The 19,421-nt window shown below is 43.7% G+C and overlaps 1 protein-coding gene across 23 annotated transcripts in view; it reads left to right on the forward strand.

The window, feature by feature from the left end:
• ttn.2 (titin, tandem duplicate 2) overlaps positions 1–19,421 on the forward strand; it is a 214,487-nt gene that overhangs the window by 186,336 nt on the left and 8,730 nt on the right. For all 23 annotated transcript variants that reach the window (XM_081604655.1, XM_081604668.1, XM_081604665.1 and 20 more), the window contains 35 exons: positions 37–624; positions 726–1,028; positions 1,118–1,414; positions 1,616–1,903; positions 1,994–2,293; positions 2,387–2,538; positions 2,649–2,799; positions 2,903–3,202; positions 3,335–5,101; positions 5,239–5,532; positions 5,624–5,911; positions 6,031–6,330; positions 6,446–6,780; positions 6,972–8,703; positions 8,786–9,088; positions 9,173–9,484; positions 10,291–10,581; positions 10,670–10,969; positions 11,329–11,470; positions 11,556–11,719; positions 11,808–12,110; positions 12,869–13,150; positions 13,234–13,827; positions 14,385–14,675; positions 14,768–15,067; positions 15,213–15,515; positions 15,600–15,902; positions 15,989–16,257; positions 16,346–16,661; positions 16,763–17,068; positions 17,195–17,494; positions 17,576–18,151; positions 18,322–18,627; positions 18,710–19,092; positions 19,191–19,401. In XM_081604655.1, coding sequence (XP_081460781.1) covers positions 37–624; positions 726–1,028; positions 1,118–1,414; positions 1,616–1,903; positions 1,994–2,293; positions 2,387–2,538; positions 2,649–2,799; positions 2,903–3,202; positions 3,335–5,101; positions 5,239–5,532; positions 5,624–5,911; positions 6,031–6,330; positions 6,446–6,780; positions 6,972–8,703; positions 8,786–9,088; positions 9,173–9,484; positions 10,291–10,581; positions 10,670–10,969; positions 11,329–11,470; positions 11,556–11,719; positions 11,808–12,110; positions 12,869–13,150; positions 13,234–13,827; positions 14,385–14,675; positions 14,768–15,067; positions 15,213–15,515; positions 15,600–15,902; positions 15,989–16,257; positions 16,346–16,661; positions 16,763–17,068; positions 17,195–17,494; positions 17,576–18,151; positions 18,322–18,627; positions 18,710–19,092; positions 19,191–19,401 — 13,650 coding nt within the window. The remainder of the gene's footprint in view (positions 1–36; positions 625–725; positions 1,029–1,117; positions 1,415–1,615; positions 1,904–1,993; positions 2,294–2,386; positions 2,539–2,648; positions 2,800–2,902; positions 3,203–3,334; positions 5,102–5,238; positions 5,533–5,623; positions 5,912–6,030; positions 6,331–6,445; positions 6,781–6,971; positions 8,704–8,785; positions 9,089–9,172; positions 9,485–10,290; positions 10,582–10,669; positions 10,970–11,328; positions 11,471–11,555; positions 11,720–11,807; positions 12,111–12,868; positions 13,151–13,233; positions 13,828–14,384; positions 14,676–14,767; positions 15,068–15,212; positions 15,516–15,599; positions 15,903–15,988; positions 16,258–16,345; positions 16,662–16,762; positions 17,069–17,194; positions 17,495–17,575; positions 18,152–18,321; positions 18,628–18,709; positions 19,093–19,190; positions 19,402–19,421) is intronic.

A 19,421-nucleotide genomic window follows, 5' to 3' on the forward strand; every position in this document is an offset into this window, starting at 1 on the left:
GACATTGTAAAATCTGTGATCTTCATGTTTCCCTAGAATCTCCCGAAGTCAACATGAAGGACTTCCCCCACAACACTGTGTACGTTAGAGCTGGCTCTACTCTGAAGTGTGAAATTCCTCTGACGGGCAGACCCCTGCCCAAAGTCACTCTTTCTAAGGATAATGTAGAACTTAAGTCAACAATGAGGTTCAATTCTGAAGTCACTCCTGACAGCATCAAAATCATCTTGCGTGAAAGCGTTGCTGGAGACTCGGGACGCTATGATATAACTGCCTCCAACTCCAGTGGAACCACAAAGTCCTTTGTCAATATTGTGGTTCTGGATCGCCCAAGTGTTCCACTTGGACCTGTAGAGCTGTTTGATGTCACAGAAGACAGCGCAAGCCTCAGTTGGCTCCCACCTGCATATGATGGTGGCAGCCCCATCACTAACTATATTGTCCAGAAGAGAGAAACAACTACAGCAAACTGGATTGACGTCTCATCTGCTGTGGCTCGTTGCACCATAAAGGTTATGAAACTTACCACTGGCCTGGAGTATCAGTTCAGAATCAGGGCTGAGAACAAATATGGAATCAGTGAACATATTGATTCTCCAGCAGTCACAGTCAGTCTTCCTTATAGTAAGGGTTCTATTTGGCTTTCATTTACAAATGTAACATTTAATATTCAAGTTTAATAATGAACATGCACAAACCTTGTCACTTTGATTTTTATCTATCAGCTATTCCAGATGCTCCATCAACTCCAGAAGTTACTGCTGTAACCAGGGAGAGCATCGCATTAGCCTGGAAGGAGCCCAAGTCAGATGGAGGCAGCCATGTCTTTGGCTACCATCTCCAGATGAAAGATAGGAACAGCATCATGTGGCAGCTAGTTAACAAAACAGTGATCCGTGCTACACACTATAAGGTCACCACCGTTAATGCTGGACTTATTTATGAGTTTAAGGTGGCAGCGGAGAATGCTGCTGGCCTCAGTGATTTCAGTAAGGCTTCAGATGCTGTGTTGGCTATAGATGCCTGTGGTGAGTACCAAGTGAAACATTTTTAAAGATAAACATAATCAAATTGTGGTGAAAAAGTCTGTTAATTAATCTTCCCTGGTCATTTGCAGAGCCACCCATCAACCTAAGAATCAGTGACATCACCAAAAACTCTATCAGCCTTGCCTGGGAGAAACCCAACTATGATGGTGGATCCCCCATCACTGGTTACTTTATTGAGAAGAGAGAAGGTGTTAGTCCTAAGTGGTCCAAAGCTAACCTCACCAATATCACGGACTCACATTTCACTGTGGCTGGACTTACCCAGAATGAAACATATGAATTCAGGGTCATGGCCAAGAATGCAGTTGGTTCAGTCAGCAACCCATCTATGACAGCTGGACCAGCCACCTGTGTAGACACCTATGGTAGGAATTATTTTTGATCCTGGATTTACTCATAGTTGTTTCAGTTAAATACAATATAATCTATTGGTCATTTTTACTGTATTTTTGTGTTTTTACCTCTAGTAAGTTTATAATTATCTGTACAAATTGCCACTGTGATCTTTTTATGCATGATACCTAGCTACGTCAGAAATTCAACAAAAACATCTTTGTTTCTATCAGGTGCCCCAGAAATTGAAATTCCCCAGGAGTACCTTAATGAGGTCAAATACAGCGCAGGCTCAGATGTGGAACTTAAATTCAATATCACAGCCAAACCTACCCCCACGATTGAGTGGTTTAAGGATGGACGAGAGCTCAAACCTACTGCTCAGCTCACTTTCAAACACACATTTGAATCCACCGGTTTATTCCTGAGAGACACTACTCGCCTGAACTCGGGGACGTATGAGGTCAAAGTGAAGAACTCCCTGGGATCTTCATGTGCCATTGTCAGGCTGCTCATTCAAGGTATTCAGATGATAATGTTATTACAACATATTTGCATCAAAAGACATAATGTATGCCTAATTTTTTTGTATATATTTGTTCCTTTACCAGACAAGCCAGGACCTCCTGCTGGCGAAATTCAGTTTAAAAAAGTGATGGCCGACAACATCACCATCATGTGGTCTCCACCTGCCGATGAGGGCGGTGCCATGGTAACTCATTACATCGTAGAGAAGAGAGAGACCAGCAGAGTCATGTGGTCTATTGTGTCTGAGAAACTCGTAGACTGCATCGTGAATGTGCCCAGACTCATCCAGGGTAATGAGTACATCTTCAGAGTCCGTGGAGTCAACAAATATGGCATTGGAGACCCCTTGGAGTCTGAGCCCATTATTGCAAAGAACCCATTTGGTAACAAAACACAGCACATTTTTACTAATTTTTTTAACACAGTATAATAGACTAAACAGACTTATGTGAGCTGTGTTTTTTCATTTTATACAGTTCCTCCCAGTGAACCATCCAAGCCTAAGGTTACTATGATCACCAAGTCCACAATGACTGTGATCTGGGAAAGACCTGCACTGGATGGAGGCAGTGATATTGACGGTTATTACCTTGAGAAAAGAGAGAAGAAGAGTCTTCAGTGGTTCAAGGTTGGTTTATAGATTAATATTTACTAATTTCATGCTGATAAGAAGCCAAACTATTAATTACAATGGATATCTTTATTATTCTCAATAACAGTATCTTCTGTTTTTTCCAGGTGGTGAAGGGAACAATCAGAGACACCAGACAGAAAGTCAGCAACTTAACTGAAAATAATGAGTACCAATTCAGAGTTTGTGCTGTAAACAAGGCTGGAGCAGGAAACTACTCTGATGCCTCTGATCTTTACAAGGCCTATGACCCCATTGGTATGCCAGAAGATTTCATGTTGTTTCTGAATGTTAATCTTTATAACCTAAGGTGCGTTTATATGCAGCTACTAAAAATATTCACCTTATTTGGCCTCCCTAGATCTGCCTGGTGAACCCTCAAAGCTCCGTGTGGTCGACTCCACAAAGACCTCCATCACTCTTGGCTGGGAGAAGCCTGTCTATGATGGTGGCAGTGAAATCACACACTACTTACTGGAACAGATGAATGCAGGAGAGAAAGAATGGGTTATCACCAACCCACAGGTTAAGGGTTGCGAGTATGTGGTGTCCCACTTGAAACCTGCCACTTACTACTTTTTCAGAGTGTCTGCTGTGAACAGCAAGGGCAAAGGAGAGGACATCAAGATGTACCAGCCTGTGCAAGCCAAAGACATATTAGGTTTGGATTTTATTTATAATTGAGAAAAAAATATTGAAAATGAAATCAAATGTGGACATCTTTTTTTCTGGTGGTTTAGAATTTATTTTATTTAATAGTTCTATTATTATTATTTTTTTTTTTGTTTAACAGAGGAGGCTGATTTGGACTTAGATGTTCCTATGACAACTCAATACACAGCTAAAGCCGGCCGAGATGTTGAAGTGTTTATCCCATTGAAGGGACGACCAGCTCCCAATGTCACCTGGCGACGTGGCGATCGTAACATGGCTGGTGATAACCGCTACACCATCAACAGCACTGAGAGATCCACCACACTCCGTATTCCAAAGGTCACTCGTGATGACTGTGGGAAGTACGTGCTGGAGATAGAGAATGGTGTAGGTGAACCCAAGATAATCACCGTTTCCCTCAGGGTTCTAGATAGTCCATCATCCTGCCAGAAGCTAATAATCAAGAACGTAACAAGAGGAAAGCTGACCCTAAGCTGGGAGGCTCCTCTTGTTGATGGTGGTTCACCTGTCACAAATTACATTGTTGAGAAGAAAGCCTCAACCATGAAGGCCTACCAGGTGATCAGTGCAGAATGCCCCAACACGTCTTACAAGGTGACAGGCCTGGAAGAGGATGTTGCTTACTTCTTCCGTGTGTCAGCTGAAAATGAGTTTGGTGTGGGTGACTTCTGTGAGTCCACTGAAGCTGTCAGAGCAACAGAGACTCCTGGAGCTGTTAAAAACCTGGTAATGTTGGACTCTACAAAGACCTCTGTTACACTGCAGTGGACCCGACCTGACCATGATGGAGGCAGCCACATCACAGAGTACATAGTTGAAAAGAGAAGCCAGGATGAAGTCAACTGGAGTTTAGGTGCAACATGCAAACGTTGCACATGTGAAGTGACTGGACTCAGGGAGAATGCCATTATGGATTTCAGAGTGTTTGCCAAGAATGAGAAAGGAAGAAGCGATTTCTCTCAGATTGGTCCAATCCCTGTGATAGATTTTATTATTCCTCCAGAAGCCAGTCTCAGTGATTATCCAAATGGAGAGCTGGCTGTTCGTATTGGGCAAAACATCCACATTGAGCTACCATTTAAGGGAAAACCAAGACCTGCAATCAGCTGGCTGAAGGATAACCTTCCACTAAAGGAGAGCGAGAAGATTCGCTTTAGGACCACTGACAACAAGACTGCAGTCACAGTTAGAGGAGCCAAGAAGGAGAATGCTGGCCAGTACACTTTAGTTCTGGACAACAGAGTGGTCAAAAACTACTTTGACATAAATGTGGTCACTCTTGGACCACCAACAGCTCCTGTTGGTCCTATTCGCTTTGATGAGATAAAGGCTCAGAGTATCATCATTTCCTGGGATGAGCCAAAGGAGGATGGCGGTGGTGAGATTACATGCTACAGCGTGGAGAAACGTGAAACCTCCCAGGCCAACTGGAAAATGGTCTGCTCAAGTGTTGTAAGGACCAGCTTCAAGATTCCTAACCTAGTCAAAGGAGCTCAATACCAATTCAGAGTCCGTGCCGAGAACAAGTATGGAGTCAGCGAACCACTCAGCTCCTCAGATGTTATTGCTCAGCACCAGTATAAACCTCCAGGTCCACCAGGAAAACCAGTTGCCTTCAACGTCACCAGTGATGGTATGACCATTAAGTGGGATGCCCCAGGCTTTGATGGAGGTTCTCCCATCTTGGGTTATCATGTTGAGAAGAAGGACAGGAACAGCCTCTTGTGGCAGAAGGTGAATTCCACAATCATTTCCAACAAAGAGTACAGGATCATTGGTCTCATGGAAGGCCTGGAGTACTCTTTCAGAGTTTATGCTGAAAACAATGCTGGACTAAGCCCCATCAGCGAGCAGAGCAAACATGCTCTTGCCATATCCCCTGTTGGTAAGTTTAATGTAATTGCGCTTAAAAACTGTGAATGTGACAATTTAACTGGAAAAATGTTTTTAGAAGGATTAACAATATCCATTAAATTAAACCCAAATATTACACATTAACGGGTTTGTTCTCACTTTCCACAGACCCACCTGGCACTCCTGTCTGCATTGATACAACCAGGGATTCAGTCACCCTGCAATGGGAAGTTCCAAAGAGAGACGGTGGAAGCAAAATTGTGGCTTACAATGTAGAAAGGCGCCAAGGAAGAGGAAAATGGCTACGATGCAACTTTATTGATATAAGTGATACCCAGTTCACTGTGACTGGTCTGTCCCCTGGAGACAGATTTGAGTTCAGAGTGATTGCAAGAAATGCTGTCGGTACAGTCAGCCCACCCTCTAACTCTTCTGGATATATCATGACCAAGGATGAGAGCAGTATGTGTTTTTCTTAAATTAATCATTTAATTTACCAATTTATCACATATAAACTGATGTTAATTTTGTTTTTAATGTTTTTTGTCATCAGTTACTCCTGAAATCGAGTGGTCTCCTGACCAGGTGGTCACTCTGAAGGCTGGAGAAAATGTTAAGCTCAATTGCACCATCAATGGGCGCCCAGTTCCTCAGGTTTTGTGGTACAAGGATGGCAAAGAAATTGACAAGCGAACAATGATTGACATTGAGATTACCACAGGCATTGGCACCAGCAGCCTGTTTATCCGTGATGCAGACAGGAACCACCGTGGAATTTATACGGTGGAAGCCAAAAATAGCTCTGGCAGTAGGAAAGCAGACGTTAATGTCAGAGTGCAAGGTTGGTAAACCAATACATTTATGTTTCACTATCAGGTCTCTAAAAGTGGCCAATGAGTTAATTAGAATAAATTAGATGCTTTTTCACACTAAGACCTCTGAACCCCTATGTCTACACAGATACTCCTGGACCTGTTGAGGGTCCCATCTGCTTTACCGGCATCACTGCTGAAAAGTGCACCGTATGGTGGAACCCACCAGAAAATGATGGCTGTGCTGCAATCACCCACTATGTAGTGGAAAAACGGGAAACATCCAGAATTTCCTGGGCCTTGGTTACATCCAAATGTGAAGCTTGCTCATATAATGTCACCAACCTCATCAAGGGAAATGAGTACCAGTTCAGAATCTCTGCTGTCAACAAATTTGGGGTCGGCAAACCACTGGATTCTGATGCCGTTATTGCACGCATGCAATACAGTAAGTAAACCTTTAAATGATCATTCCTATGTCAGGACGTAAAACCCCAAATTTCCCACCTGATCCAAAGAAGCGTTTTTTTTCAACTTACAGTTTTGCTGTGCTTTCCCCTTAGCTGTGCCAGATGCTCCTGGTACGCCAGATGCAACTCACATAACTGGAGATAGTATCACTATGTGCTGGACCAGGCCCAGATCAGATGGAGGTAATGAGATCAAGCATTATATTCTGGAAAGAAGAGAGAAGAAGAGCCTTCGCTGGGTAAGGGTGTCTTCCAAGAGGCCCATAACAGAGCTAAGGCACCGTGTCACCCGCCTGACCGAGGGCAATGAGTACGAGTTCCGCGTCATGGCTGAAAATGGAGCTGGTATCGGACCAGCCAGCAGCACCTCCAGGCTCTTCAAATGCAGAGAGCCAACCAGTGCTCCTAGTGCTCCAAGTGTAATCAAGGTAGGACTGTTTGAGAACCGTATCCACATCCAAACCTTCTACTTGTAATGGTATACATGTTCAGTTTTAATGCTATTCTGTGAAGGATCATAAAGCAGTTTGAATTAATTAATTTTAAACTGATGTGTAAAACAAAAGTTACCTGAGCAAAAAATGAGCAAAGGGATAAATAAACTTTCTTTCTTTAACAGGTCATTGACTCCACTAAGTCCACTGTCACTCTGGAATGGACAAAACCCGTATTTGATGGTGGCTTGGAAATTATTGGCTATAACATTGACATGTGTAAGGCCAGTCTGGAGGAGTGGCACAGAGTCAATAGTCAGATTTGTATCCACAATAGATACACTGCAAAGGGCCTGATAGCTGGAGAGCTTTACAAGTTCAGAGTCAGTGCAGTGAATGGATCAGGAGAGGGCGAAGCCTCAGTTATGCCACACCCTGTTCAGGCTCTGGATAGACTTACATCTCCAGAATTTGACATCGATGCAAACTTCAAACAAACTCACACTGTGAAGAACGGAGGAATAGTCACTCTCAGCGTCGCTTTCAGAGGAAAGCCTGCTCCCCTGGCCACCTGGTCTAGAGTAGATGGTGAACTTCCTGTCATGGCGGATGTCAACACCACAGACAGCTCCTCCACTTTGACTATAGAAGGTTGCACAAGGTATGAGGCAGGAAAATACACCCTCTCCCTGGAAAACAACAGTGGACGAAAGTCTATCACATTCGCAATCAAAGTCTTAGATACACCAGGACCTCCAGGAGCAATCTCCTTCAAAGATGTTACACGTGGTGCTTTGACAATGATGTGGGATGCTCCGTCCAATGATGGTGGATCCCGCATCCATCACTACATAGTAGATAAACGTGAGGCAAGCCGCCTTGCTTGGCAGGAGGTCAGCAGCAAGAGCTCACGCCAAATGATAAGGATAACTGGTCTAGACATTGGCGTGCCATACTTGTTCAGAGTGACTGCTGTTAACCAGTATGGTCAAGGTGAACCAAAGGAAATGACTGAGCCTGTCGTTGCCACAGAAGAGCCTGCACCACCCAAAAGATTAGATGTTGTCGATACCACTAGTTCCACAGCTTCCCTAGTGTGGCTTAAACCTGACCATGATGGAGGCAGCCGCATCCGAGGGTACATTGTTGAATTCAGAGCCAAGGGTAGTGACCGTTGGATTGTTTATGGAGAGACTAAATTGTCAAAGATGCTGGTAGAAGGTCTGATTGAAAACTCTGAGTATGACTTTAGGGTCAAGGCCAAAAATGATGCTGGAGTCAGTGAGCCTCAAGGTACTTTCAGCTCTGTGGTCATTAAGGAGCCTCTCATTGAGCCAACTGCTGATCTCAGCAGTATCACTAACCAGCTCATTACCGTTAAGCTTTCCAATACTATCACAATTGATATCCCAATAAGCGGCAGACCTGCACCCAAGGTCACATGGAAACTGGAGGAAATGAAGCTGAAGGAGACTGACAGAGTCTTGATCAGGACCACAAAGGAGAGAACCACACTGATAGTGAGAGACAGCAAGAGAAGTGACAGCGGCAAGTATTACCTGATCCTGGAGAATGCTGCCGGTGTGATGACTTTCACAGTGACTGTGGTCGTCGTTGGCAGACCTAGCCCACCAACTGGCCCAGTCAAGATTTCTGGAATCTCATCAGAGTCTTGCACACTGTCATGGTCAGAGCCAGCTGATGATGGCGGCACCGAAATAACCAACTACATTGTTGAGAAACGCGAGTCTGGCCATGCTTCATGGCAGGTAGTGAACTCCAGTGTACAGAGAACGACAATCAAAGTGACTCATCTTACCAAATACATGGAATACACATTCAGAGTGTGTGCCGAGAACAAGTTTGGAGTCAGCAAGTCCATTGAGTCTGCAGCTGTTGTGATCGAGCATCCATTCAGTAGGTTCTGCTTCAGTAAGACAATATCACACATCCTGGCACTTTTTGGCTCTTAATAATCTCCACCTGTTTACATTTGCAGTTCCTCCAAGTCCTCCAAGTCGCCCTGATGTGGTATTTGTGTCAGCAAATGCCATTGGCATTAAGTGGGATGTGCCATATTCTGATGGTGGCAGCCAGGTGACAGGATACTGGATTGAGAAGAAAGAGAGGAACACAATCTTGTGGGTGAGGGAGAACAAACTGCCCTGCCTTGAGTGCCATTACAAGGTGTCCAACCTGATCGAGGGTTTGGAGTATCAGTTCAGAGTGTACGCCATGAACCTCGCTGGACTGAGCAAGGCCAGTGAAGCATCCAGACCAGTGGTGGCGCTCAATCCTGTTGGTAAGGAACCACTGGTAATTCCAATGTGTAATTGAATAAGATCCCGCTGCAGTATTTGATAAAGTCTTAACTTGCTTGTTGTAGATCCGCCTGGTAAACCTGAGATTACCGACATCAGCCGCTCCTCTGTTTCGCTGTGCTGGACTATACCCTTCAACGATGGTGGCAATAAGATCGTCGGCTACATTGTGGAGAGGAAGGTCTACAGCACAGATGAGTGGGACGACAACCGCTGGCTCAAGTGCAATTACACCACGATCACAGAGAACTACTTCACAGTCACAAACCTGGGAGAGGGAGAAACCTTTGAGTATCGTGTCATCGCCAAGAATGCAGCCGGGGTCCACAGCATGCCTTCTGAGACCACTGGACCAATCACATGCAAGGATGAGTACTGTACGTCCAGATGTTTCTCCTTATTTTTCTTTATATTTAAATTTCTAGATGTTTTTTTTTTTTCTAAAGTTCTGTTTACCATAACATTTACTGTATTTTAGCAGCTTTAAAAAAATTTGGTATTTCTCAACTTCGGTATGAGAAATACCAAAGTTCTTGCGGTATTTCTCATCAAACTGAAGATGCTCTTGAGTTTTTATTATAAGTCTCAGAGGTGGAGCTGAGTGTTTTACATATTTATCTATTTTTGAGACTCATTTTGAAGTATAAAACGAAGCAATTCTTTGGTTGTTGCCCAATAATGTTAACTGAATGAGTCAGTTAATAAAAGTGTTGTTAGGTTGGTAGGCATTATTTGATTACATAAACATTAAAGAAGCCTTCACCTATTTTAAATCGTCTGAATGGCAGCATGTTGAGGACTTTAAAGAAAAAAGACACTGATCAGAGAAGATGAGATTTGTAAGAACTGTGAGAAAACAGCAACTTGCTAACAGCCGCTAACAATGCTAGTTAGTCATCAAAACAAACCGCTTTTCTGCAATTTCCACTGTCTTAGAGGACTATGCCACAGCAATACTGCTTGATAAAACATGAATAACAGTTTGTTATTTGTAAAACTTGCTTTATGTGTGAAAGCAAGACAATCGTGAAATGATTTTCCTGTAAGCTTTTCTAAATTGTTGTATTTTTAGGTGGATTTATTGTTACAATCCAATTTTTTAACACCGAACAATTTAACTGAAATCCATTTTGAAGTTAAATTTTTTATCACAACTTAAAATTTTATGTTTTACTTACTGCAGCTCCTCCTAGAGCAGAACTTGACAGCAAATTGACGCGTGAGGTCATCACCATTATGGCTGGCTCTGACCTTGTCCTGGACGGTGCTGTGGGAGGCAAACCAGAACCCACAGTGTACTGGTCCAAAGGTGACAAGATTTTGGAGTTGGGAGAGAAATACTCTCTGACATACACGTCAACAAGAGCCATGGTCGTCATCAAAAACTGCGACAGATACGATACGGGTAGATACATCCTCACCGTCAAGAACCCCAACGGCATTAAGACCGCTTCGGTCAACGTGAAGGTTCTGGGTGAGTAGCCATGTTTCAACATTTAGGCTTGGGCCAGAACATGAACATGTCACAAAAATGTCTAACTCTTGATTTGTTTTCCTCTCAGACACTCCTGGACAACCTGCTGACAAGATCGTGATCAGCAGAGTCACTGAGGAGAAGTGTACGGTTTCCTGGAAGATCCCTCTGGAGGACGGCGGAGACATCGTCACCCACTACATTGTAGAGCGACGTGAAACCAGCCGGCTCAACTGGGTCATCATGGAGCCAGAGTGCAAGTCGCTGTCATGTGTCAGCTCCAGGTTGATCAAGAACAACGAATACGTCTTCAGAGTCAGAGGAGTCAACAAGTTTGGACCCGGAGTTCCTCTGGAGTCTGAGCCGATCATTGCCAGAAACGCCTACAGTACGAAACAGCTTCTCTTTGTCAAATATTTCACATTCAGACTTCAGGATTAATTTTATTAAATATTTCTCAATCTAGGTTTCAGAGGTTATTATAGTTTTGAGTTTTTCATTATAGTTTAATTTTCTAATAAATAGATTCATAAAAATGGAAATGAAGGATATTATATCTATAATTTCAGTATATTTTATTTTTATATATGCACAATATAGTTCCAGTTAGTTATGGTTCTCTCCTGAATGAAAACGGTTTCAGTTTCAGTTAATTTTAATAACAACAGTTAGGTTGGTTGGTATTGTTTGTGGTATGTTTTTCTCCTGGGAAACAGAATTATTTTTAATCTGACACCTGTTTCCCAGCTGTCCCATCCCCACCGGGCGCCCCAGAGGCCACAGCGGTGGGTAAGGAGCACATCATCATCGAGTGGCTGAAGCCTGAGAGCAACGGAGGCAGTGAGATCAAGAACTACATCGTGGAAAAACGAGAGAAAAGCAGCACAAGGTTAAAACATGTTCTGTGTACAAATATCATCTTTAACTGTCTCAGAAAAAAAACATCTAGCAATTTATCTGCTCTGTTGAATCAGATGGACTCGGGTGAACAGAACTTACACAATTTATGACATCCGTCTGAAAATCACCGGCCTGATAGAGGGAGGCGAGTACCAGTTCAGAGTCACAGCTGTCAACAATGCTGGAGAGAGTCAGCCAAGCGACGCCTCGCCGTACATTATCTGTAAAGATCCCACATGTGAGTCTTTTTACTTATTAACTACAGAGTTTCTAGATATTAAAACATGAAAGTACGTTAATAACCTATTTATATTCATCCCCTTCAGACACCCCGGCTGCTCCATCAACACCTCGCATAGTGGATACAACCAAGCACAGCATTAACTTGACCTGGACCAGGCCCATGTACGACGGCGGCTCCGATGTCACAGGCTACGTCATAGAGATCTTAGAGGAAGACACAGAGCAGTGGTACCGCGCCACTGCTAAGCCCATAAAGACCAATGAGTACGTGGCCGGTGGCCTGGCAGCCAATAAGAAGTACAGATTCAGGGTGGCAGCCATCAACGGCAACGGTACCGGGGAGTTCAGTGAACCGAGTGGAGAGATCGAACCACTGGAGAAAGTTGGTGAGTTCATTAGTAATAGTCTCATGACATACTGTCACGACATTGTGACATTTTTAACAAAGTTCTTAAAAACTTTCATACTGCAGGTTTAAAATGGTCTTAGCAATTCTTCAGCTCTTTTCAAATTCTTAAATTGTTTTTCTTTGGACATCCCTGAAATATAAACTCATAATTTGTCCGATTGTTATTTTCGCCTAAAAAATAGATAAGAAGCTGGTCTAAAATAGTACATTAAGCTTCTGGGGAAATATTTTAAAAACAGTTAATTTAAAAATATATCTTCGGTCAGTGATTTGAAACTCAAATTTAAAAGAAATTGTGGAATTTGGTTCTTTTCTGAGTAGAGATATTAGTTCGTCTCGAGTTGAGATATTTTTTCTAAGAAAAATGTCTTCAGAAAGATTTAAAAAATGGTTTTCTTTTAAATAACACCTTTATAAGAAGGAAATACAAAATATTTTTTACTTTTGAAGATGTCAAAATCTTTAAATAATCTTTTTTTTCTTCTCATTTCAAATGTAACAGTTGCATTTAAAATGTGAAACTATTTGGATGTCAAGTTTTTGTATAGTAACATGAGGTGAAACAGCAGCAAAGACATTCATGCATGAAGGTTAACAAAAAGTATAAAAATATGTTAAAAAAAACAAACAAAAAAAAGGACATTGTAAAATAAGGGCAAAATTGCAACATAAAATACTGTGCAGACATTAAAAAATATGCAACAGAGAAGGATCTCCTATTATTTCCATCTTCAGAAATGCCCGACCTGGAACTGGCCGAAGACTTGAAGAAGACGGTTTGTCTGCGTGCTGGCGGTACCCTCCGTCTGTTCGTGTCCATCACCGGCCGACCGGCACCAGTTGTTGCCTGGAGAAAGACCGGTGTGGAGCTGCAGAGTCGAGGCTTCATTGAGACCACCGACAGTCACACCTCTCTCCTGGTGGAGAAAGTTAATCGCTATGATTCTGGAAAATATGTTGTGGAGGCCGAGAATCCATCTGGAAAGAAGACGTGCATTATCCTGGTCAAGGTCTACGGTAAGTTCTGTCCAGTTGGTTTTTACTCAGGTAATTCTTCAAGACATAAATCTTCATTTTCTTGATGTGTCTCTTTTCTTCAGACACCCCTGGTCCTCCTGGTTCAGTCAGGGTGAAAGACTACACCAAGGAGTCGGTTGTGATCACCTGGGACGTCCCAAGCCTGGACGGTGGCGCTCATGTCAGCAACTACATCGTAGAGAAGAGAGAAGCCAACATGAAGTCATACAAGACTGTGACCACTGAGTGCAGGAAGACTCTGTACAGGATCACAGGGTTGGAGGAAGGCGTGTACTACTTCTTCAGAGTCCTACCTGAGAACATTTATGGTGTCGGCGAGCCTTGTGAGACAGCTGAGCCTGTGCTGGTGTGTGAAGTACCATCAGTGCCCATGGACCTCAGCATTGTGGATGTCACCAAGTCCACTGTGACCCTCCATTGGGAAAGACCATTGCATGATGGCGGCAGCAGGCTGACAGGTTACATCATAGAGGCTTGCAAGGTGGGATCAGACAGGTGGAGTGCCGTGGCGACAGTTAAGGCCTCTCAGTCCCAGCACACAATCCAGTCGCTTACAGAGAACGATCAGTACCTGTTCAGGATCCGTGCCACCAACAGCAGGGGAGTCAGTGAGCCCATGGACATTGTGACACCAATCATAATCCAGGAGATCAAGGGTGAGTCGTCGCACCATCAGCAACCTGGAACAAATCTATTGACCTCAGAGGCCACTAGGGGGCTTCAGAAAGTATTAGAAAAAAATTAGAAAAAAAAGAAAGAAAAAAAAAAAGAAAATGTTAATTATAAATGTTCATTTTATTATTAATCTAACTTTTTTTTTTTAGAAAAAGTTAAGATTAACTTTTTCAAAAAAAGTTAATCTAACTTGGTTTTGTGACAAACAAAAGACAAAAGTATTACACATTAATAAAGTCATAATATATTAGCTGATAAAGTGCTCCACCACCGAACTCATTGCCAACTAAAATCAGAAGGCATGAGGCAAGATATGCTGAATGAATGTAAAAATTGAATAGCAAATGAGAGTGAAAAGAAAAATAAATAAAATTCAATGTACCTTTACATATTTTGTGGGATTGCCTGTTGGTTTGCAAAGGGGCTGCCGGGCCAGAAAGTAATGCCGTTAGGGAAGCCCTGACCTAAAACATTTAACACACATTATATTTCCTTTCAGAAAGCCAGAATTTAACCAATTAAATATTTTATTTTTCAGTGATGCCAAAGATTGACTTGACCAGCATCCCTCAGAAGATCGTTCATGTGCACCGGGGCAAATCTATCGACCTGAACATCCCGATTAAAGCCAAACCAGCGCCGGTTTGCTCCTGGTACTTCAGTGGTGCCAAGCTGAAGGACAGCTTGGACCGCATCAAGATCGACAGCAACGGGAAATACACACACCTCGTCATCCGTGACACCACCATCGATGACACTGGAGATTACACTTTGGAGGTGAAGAATGCTATCGGCATGGCAACGGAGGTTATCAAGGTCGTCATCCTGGGTAAGAACACTTAATACAAATAAATATCTGATGTCAGAATTGAAGTAACATTTCTGAACATAAATTGTCTGTATTTTATCATTTCTGCGCAGACAAACCTGGTATCCCAGTCGGTCCCATGAAAATCGAGGAGGTTGATGGAGTCTCGGTAACAGTTAGCTGGGAGCCTCCAGAGAAAGACGGTGGTGCCAATGTCAGTGGCTACGTGGTGGAGCAGCGTGAAGCCCACCACCCAGGCTGGTCCACCATCTCTGAATCTGTGACCAGACCTTGTTTCAAGTTCACCAGGCTTAACGAAGGAACTGAGTATGTGTTCCGTGTTGCTGCCATGAATCGCTTTGGTTTTGGCGGCTTCCTGCAGTCTGAAGTGGTGGAGTGCAAGAGTGCCAAGAGTGAGTTCTCAGAGTTATCTTCATATCTTACCAGTTTGATAATTTAAGACATGAAGATCTACAATCAATTTCTTTGATTATTTGGTCAAAAAGATACTTTTTGTCCCACAGTTCAGTAAAACTTCCACCTTTTCTCCCCATGCAGCCATCCCTGGACCTCCAAGCAGGCCAGAAGTGATTGATGTCACCCATGAAGGCATGACCGTGACCTGGCAACCACCTGTGGACAACGGTGGCTCCACCATTGCTGGCTACATAATAGAACGTAAAGAGGCCCGATCTGACAGATGGTTGAGAATCAATAAGAATCCAGTCACTATGACCAGATATCGTTCTTCCGGGCTGATTGAGGGCCTGGAATATGAGTTCAGAATCACTGCTATCAACTCCAGAGGAGCTGGCAAACCCAGTGAAAGTTCTGCCGTAGCTGTTGCCATGGATCCCATTGGTAAGTGATGTAAAGCATAGTTTATTTAGTTTTACAATAAAGGAGGTCAGTTTATTTAGTAAATCTTTCTGTGCTGCTAAATAGAACCTCCAGGTCCTCCAGCTAAACCCAGAGTCACAGACAGCACACGGACATCGGTCTCTCTGGCCTGGCTGCCGCCTGAGGAAGAGGGTGGTTCTGTTGTTACTGGATATCTCATTGAGATGCAAAAGGTGGACCAGGTTGAATGGACTCTGTGCAATACTACACCCACCAAGATGTGCGAGTACACCCTAACACACATGCCCCAGGGAGCAGAGTACAGGTTCAGAGTCATTGCCTGCAATGCAGGTGGTGCTGGAGAGCCAGCAGAGATTTCTGGAGTGGTTAAAGTCCAAGAAATGCTTGGTAAGAGAAGAATTTTACACAGTACATGCATTTATATTTTGAATGGACAATTTGATAAGCAAAGCTGCTTTTTGTGTCTTTCCCAGATTATCCTGGCTTTGAGCTTGATCGTGTGTATGAGGAAGGATACGTGGTGCGGCAAGGTGGAGTCGTCCATTTGTCTGTTCCCATCAAAGGCAAACCTTTACCCACAGCTAAGTGGACAAAGGATGGTCGTGACATCTCACATCGTGCCATGATTGCCACCCATGATGACATCACTGAGCTGGTCATCAAAGAGGCACACAAAGACGACACCGGTACCTATGATTTGGTGCTGGAGAACAAATGTGGTAGGAAAGCTGTGTACATCAAGGTGAGATACAACACCTCAAGGAAATGTTAGGAAGAAAAAGGGATAAACTAAAAAAAATTTTAATAATGTTTATGCTTTTCACCGCCAGGTGAAGGTGATTGGTCGACCTGATATCCCAGAAGGTCCTCTAGAATTTGATGACATCCAGGCTAGATCAGTTCGCGTCAGCTGGAGACCGCCTTCAGATGACGGTGGATCTGACATCCTGGGCTACATAGTAGAAAGGCGGGAAGTACCCAAGGCCGCCTGGTACACAGTGGATGCCAGGGTAACTGAGACCTCCCTGGTGGTCAAGGGCTTGAAGGAGAATGTAGAGTACCACTTTAGGGTGTTTGCTGAGAACCAGTTTGGTGTTAGCAGATCCCTTAAATCAGATGGAGCTGTTCTGCCAAAGACACCTCTTTGTGAGTACTATTTCTGAAATTGTCCTTAACTTTCAAATCTAAGCTGCTCTGTTGTGATTCAAAATACATACTTGTTTTACTGACAATACCTATAACTGCAGGTCCACCTGAACCTCCCAGTAATCCACCAGAGATCATGGACATCACCAAGACCACAGTGTCTCTGTCTTGGGCCCGGCCCCGGGACGATGGTGGCTCTCGTGTCACAGGATACTATGTTGAAAGAAGGGAGGTTTCCACAGAGAAGTGGGTCCGTCACAACAAGACCCACATCACTACCACCATGTTCAATGTCACCGGACTTATACCCAACGCAGAGTACATGTTTAGAGTGGTGGCTCAAAATGACATTGGGCAGAGTGAACCTGGTCCTGCTTCAGAATCGGTGGTCTGCAAAGATCCATTTGGTGTGTTGTGTTATTTAATACTTATATTTGCATGAATGAAGTGATGAAACCTCGCTAGAAGTTTTAGCAAGGTTTCATTTGATATTTTTTCTATTATTGTTAACATCTTGCTGTCTCTTCCTGTAGACAAGCCCACCCAACCAGGAGATATTGACATCATCTCTATTACCAAAGACAGCATCACCATTCATTGGCTCAGGCCAGAACATGATGGTGGAAAGGAGATCCTGGGTTATTGGATTGAGTTCAGGGAGGCTGGAGAGAGCGCTTGGAAGAAATGCAACAAGGAGCGCTCCAAGGATCGGCAGTTCACCATGGGGGGCTTGATGGAGGCCACAGAGTATGAATTCAGAATCTTTGCTGAAAATGAGGCCGGACTCAGCCGACCTCGTCGCACACCCATGGGCATCAAGACCAAATTGAGCGGTGAGCTAGTTATACTACACCTAATGAAATTTTTATGTAACATTTAAGGTTGTAGTAAATATGAATCAAAATTTTCTGCAGTTGGTGAAGCTCCAGCTTTGAAGGAAGAGGTCCAAGATGTAACCACCAAGCTTGGCGAGTCTGGCACTCTAACTTGTGGAATCATTGGCAGACCTTTGCCCGAGATCAAGTGGTATCGCTACGGCAGAGAACTGATCCAGAGCCGCAAGTACAAGATGAGCTCAGATGGTCGTAACCACTCCCTCACAATTCTGACAGAGGAGCAAGAAGACGAAGGCGTGTACACCTGCAGGGCCATCAACGAAGCTGGAGAGATAGAGACCAGTGGCAAACTACGCTTGCAGGCAGCTCCCCAATTCCACCCTGGCTTCCCTCTGAAAGAAAAGTACTATGCTGGGGCTGGTACCAGCCTCCGGCTCCATGTCGTCTACATTGGTCGTCCAATCCCCCAGATCATGTGGTTCTACGGCAAGAAACCTCTAAATTCATCTGAGAACGTGATCATTGAAAACACAGAAAGCTATACCCACCTCGTTGTGAGGAATGCCCAACGAAAAACCAACGCTGGTCGCTACAAGGTTCAGCTCAGCAATGTGTATGGAACTGTTGACACCTCTCTGCGTGTTGAAATCCAAGGTATTGGCATACATCACTGTCTTTTTTAAAGTAACAAAAAAAATATTTTTAAAGTAAAATTCAAATGAACAAAGAATATTTCCATGCTTTGATTATTACCTGATTACAGTTTTTTTTATACATTAACACCATGAGCCGTTCCTGATGTCGCTTTACTGTTTCTTCCCCAGACAAACCTTGCATCCCTGAGGGTCCCGTTGTTGTTGAATCCCTGCTCAGGAACTCAGTTGTGATCAGCTGGAAGGTTCCTAAGGATGATGGAGGGTCTGTAATCACCAACTACATTGTAGAGAAACGCGAAGCCAAAGAGGGTGAACAGTGGCACCTGGTGTCCTCCTCTGTCTCTGGCACCACCTGCCGTGTCCCCAACCTGACGGAGGGCTCTGGATACTACTTCAGAGTCTCAGCACAAAACCAGTATGGTGTCAGTGAGTCTCTGGAGATTCCATCAGTGGTCATCATCAAGACTCCATATGGTAACCCCCATAAATTTTATTTTCTGCCTTGAGTTCTAGTTAACACAAAGACAGAATAACAGCCCTGTGTTGTTTTTCTCAGATAAACCTGGAATCCCACAGCAGCCGTTCATTATCAGTTCTACCAAAGACTCTTGTGTTGTTTGCTGGAAGCCTCCAACTAGCGATGGAGGAGCGAAAATCACCAGCTACTTCCTTGAGAAACGCGAGAAGAAGCAGAACAAATGGATGTCTGTAACAACAAAGACATTTACGGAGACCACCTATGAAGTCACTGGCTTGATTGAGGGCTTTGAGTACGAGTTCCGTGTGAAATGCCAGAACATTGGCGGTGAGAGCGACTGGTCTGAGATCTCTCTGCCAGTCATTCCCAAGTCTGAACAGGCTCCTCGTGCTCCTGCATTCAGAGAGGAGATCAGAGACATGACTGTCAAATACCATAGCAATGCCACCTTTGTCACCAAGGTATTTAGAAACTAGAAGAACCTTTTTTTATGTCATTTCCTATCTTTGATTTTTCTTCAGCAGGTTAATTTACTCTGATTATCTTTTCCTATTACAAGGTTGTGGGCCATCCAAAACCTGTTGTCAAATGGTATCGCAGTGGCAAGGAAATCCTGGCAGATGGAACAAAAATAAAAATCCTTGAGTTCAAGGGTGGCTACTATCAGCTGGTCATCACTGCAGCGGATGAGAGCGATGCCTCAGTGTACCAAGTCAGAGCAACTAACCCGTCAGGATCTATCTCTACAATAGCCAACCTGGAGGTGGAAGGTATTTATGCCACACATCTG

Source organism: Poecilia reticulata, chromosome 2, assembly GCF_904066995.2.
Source record: "Poecilia reticulata chromosome 2, P_reticulata-male-v2, whole genome shotgun sequence".
Taxonomy (NCBI): domain Eukaryota; kingdom Metazoa; phylum Chordata; class Actinopteri; order Cyprinodontiformes; family Poeciliidae; genus Poecilia; species Poecilia reticulata.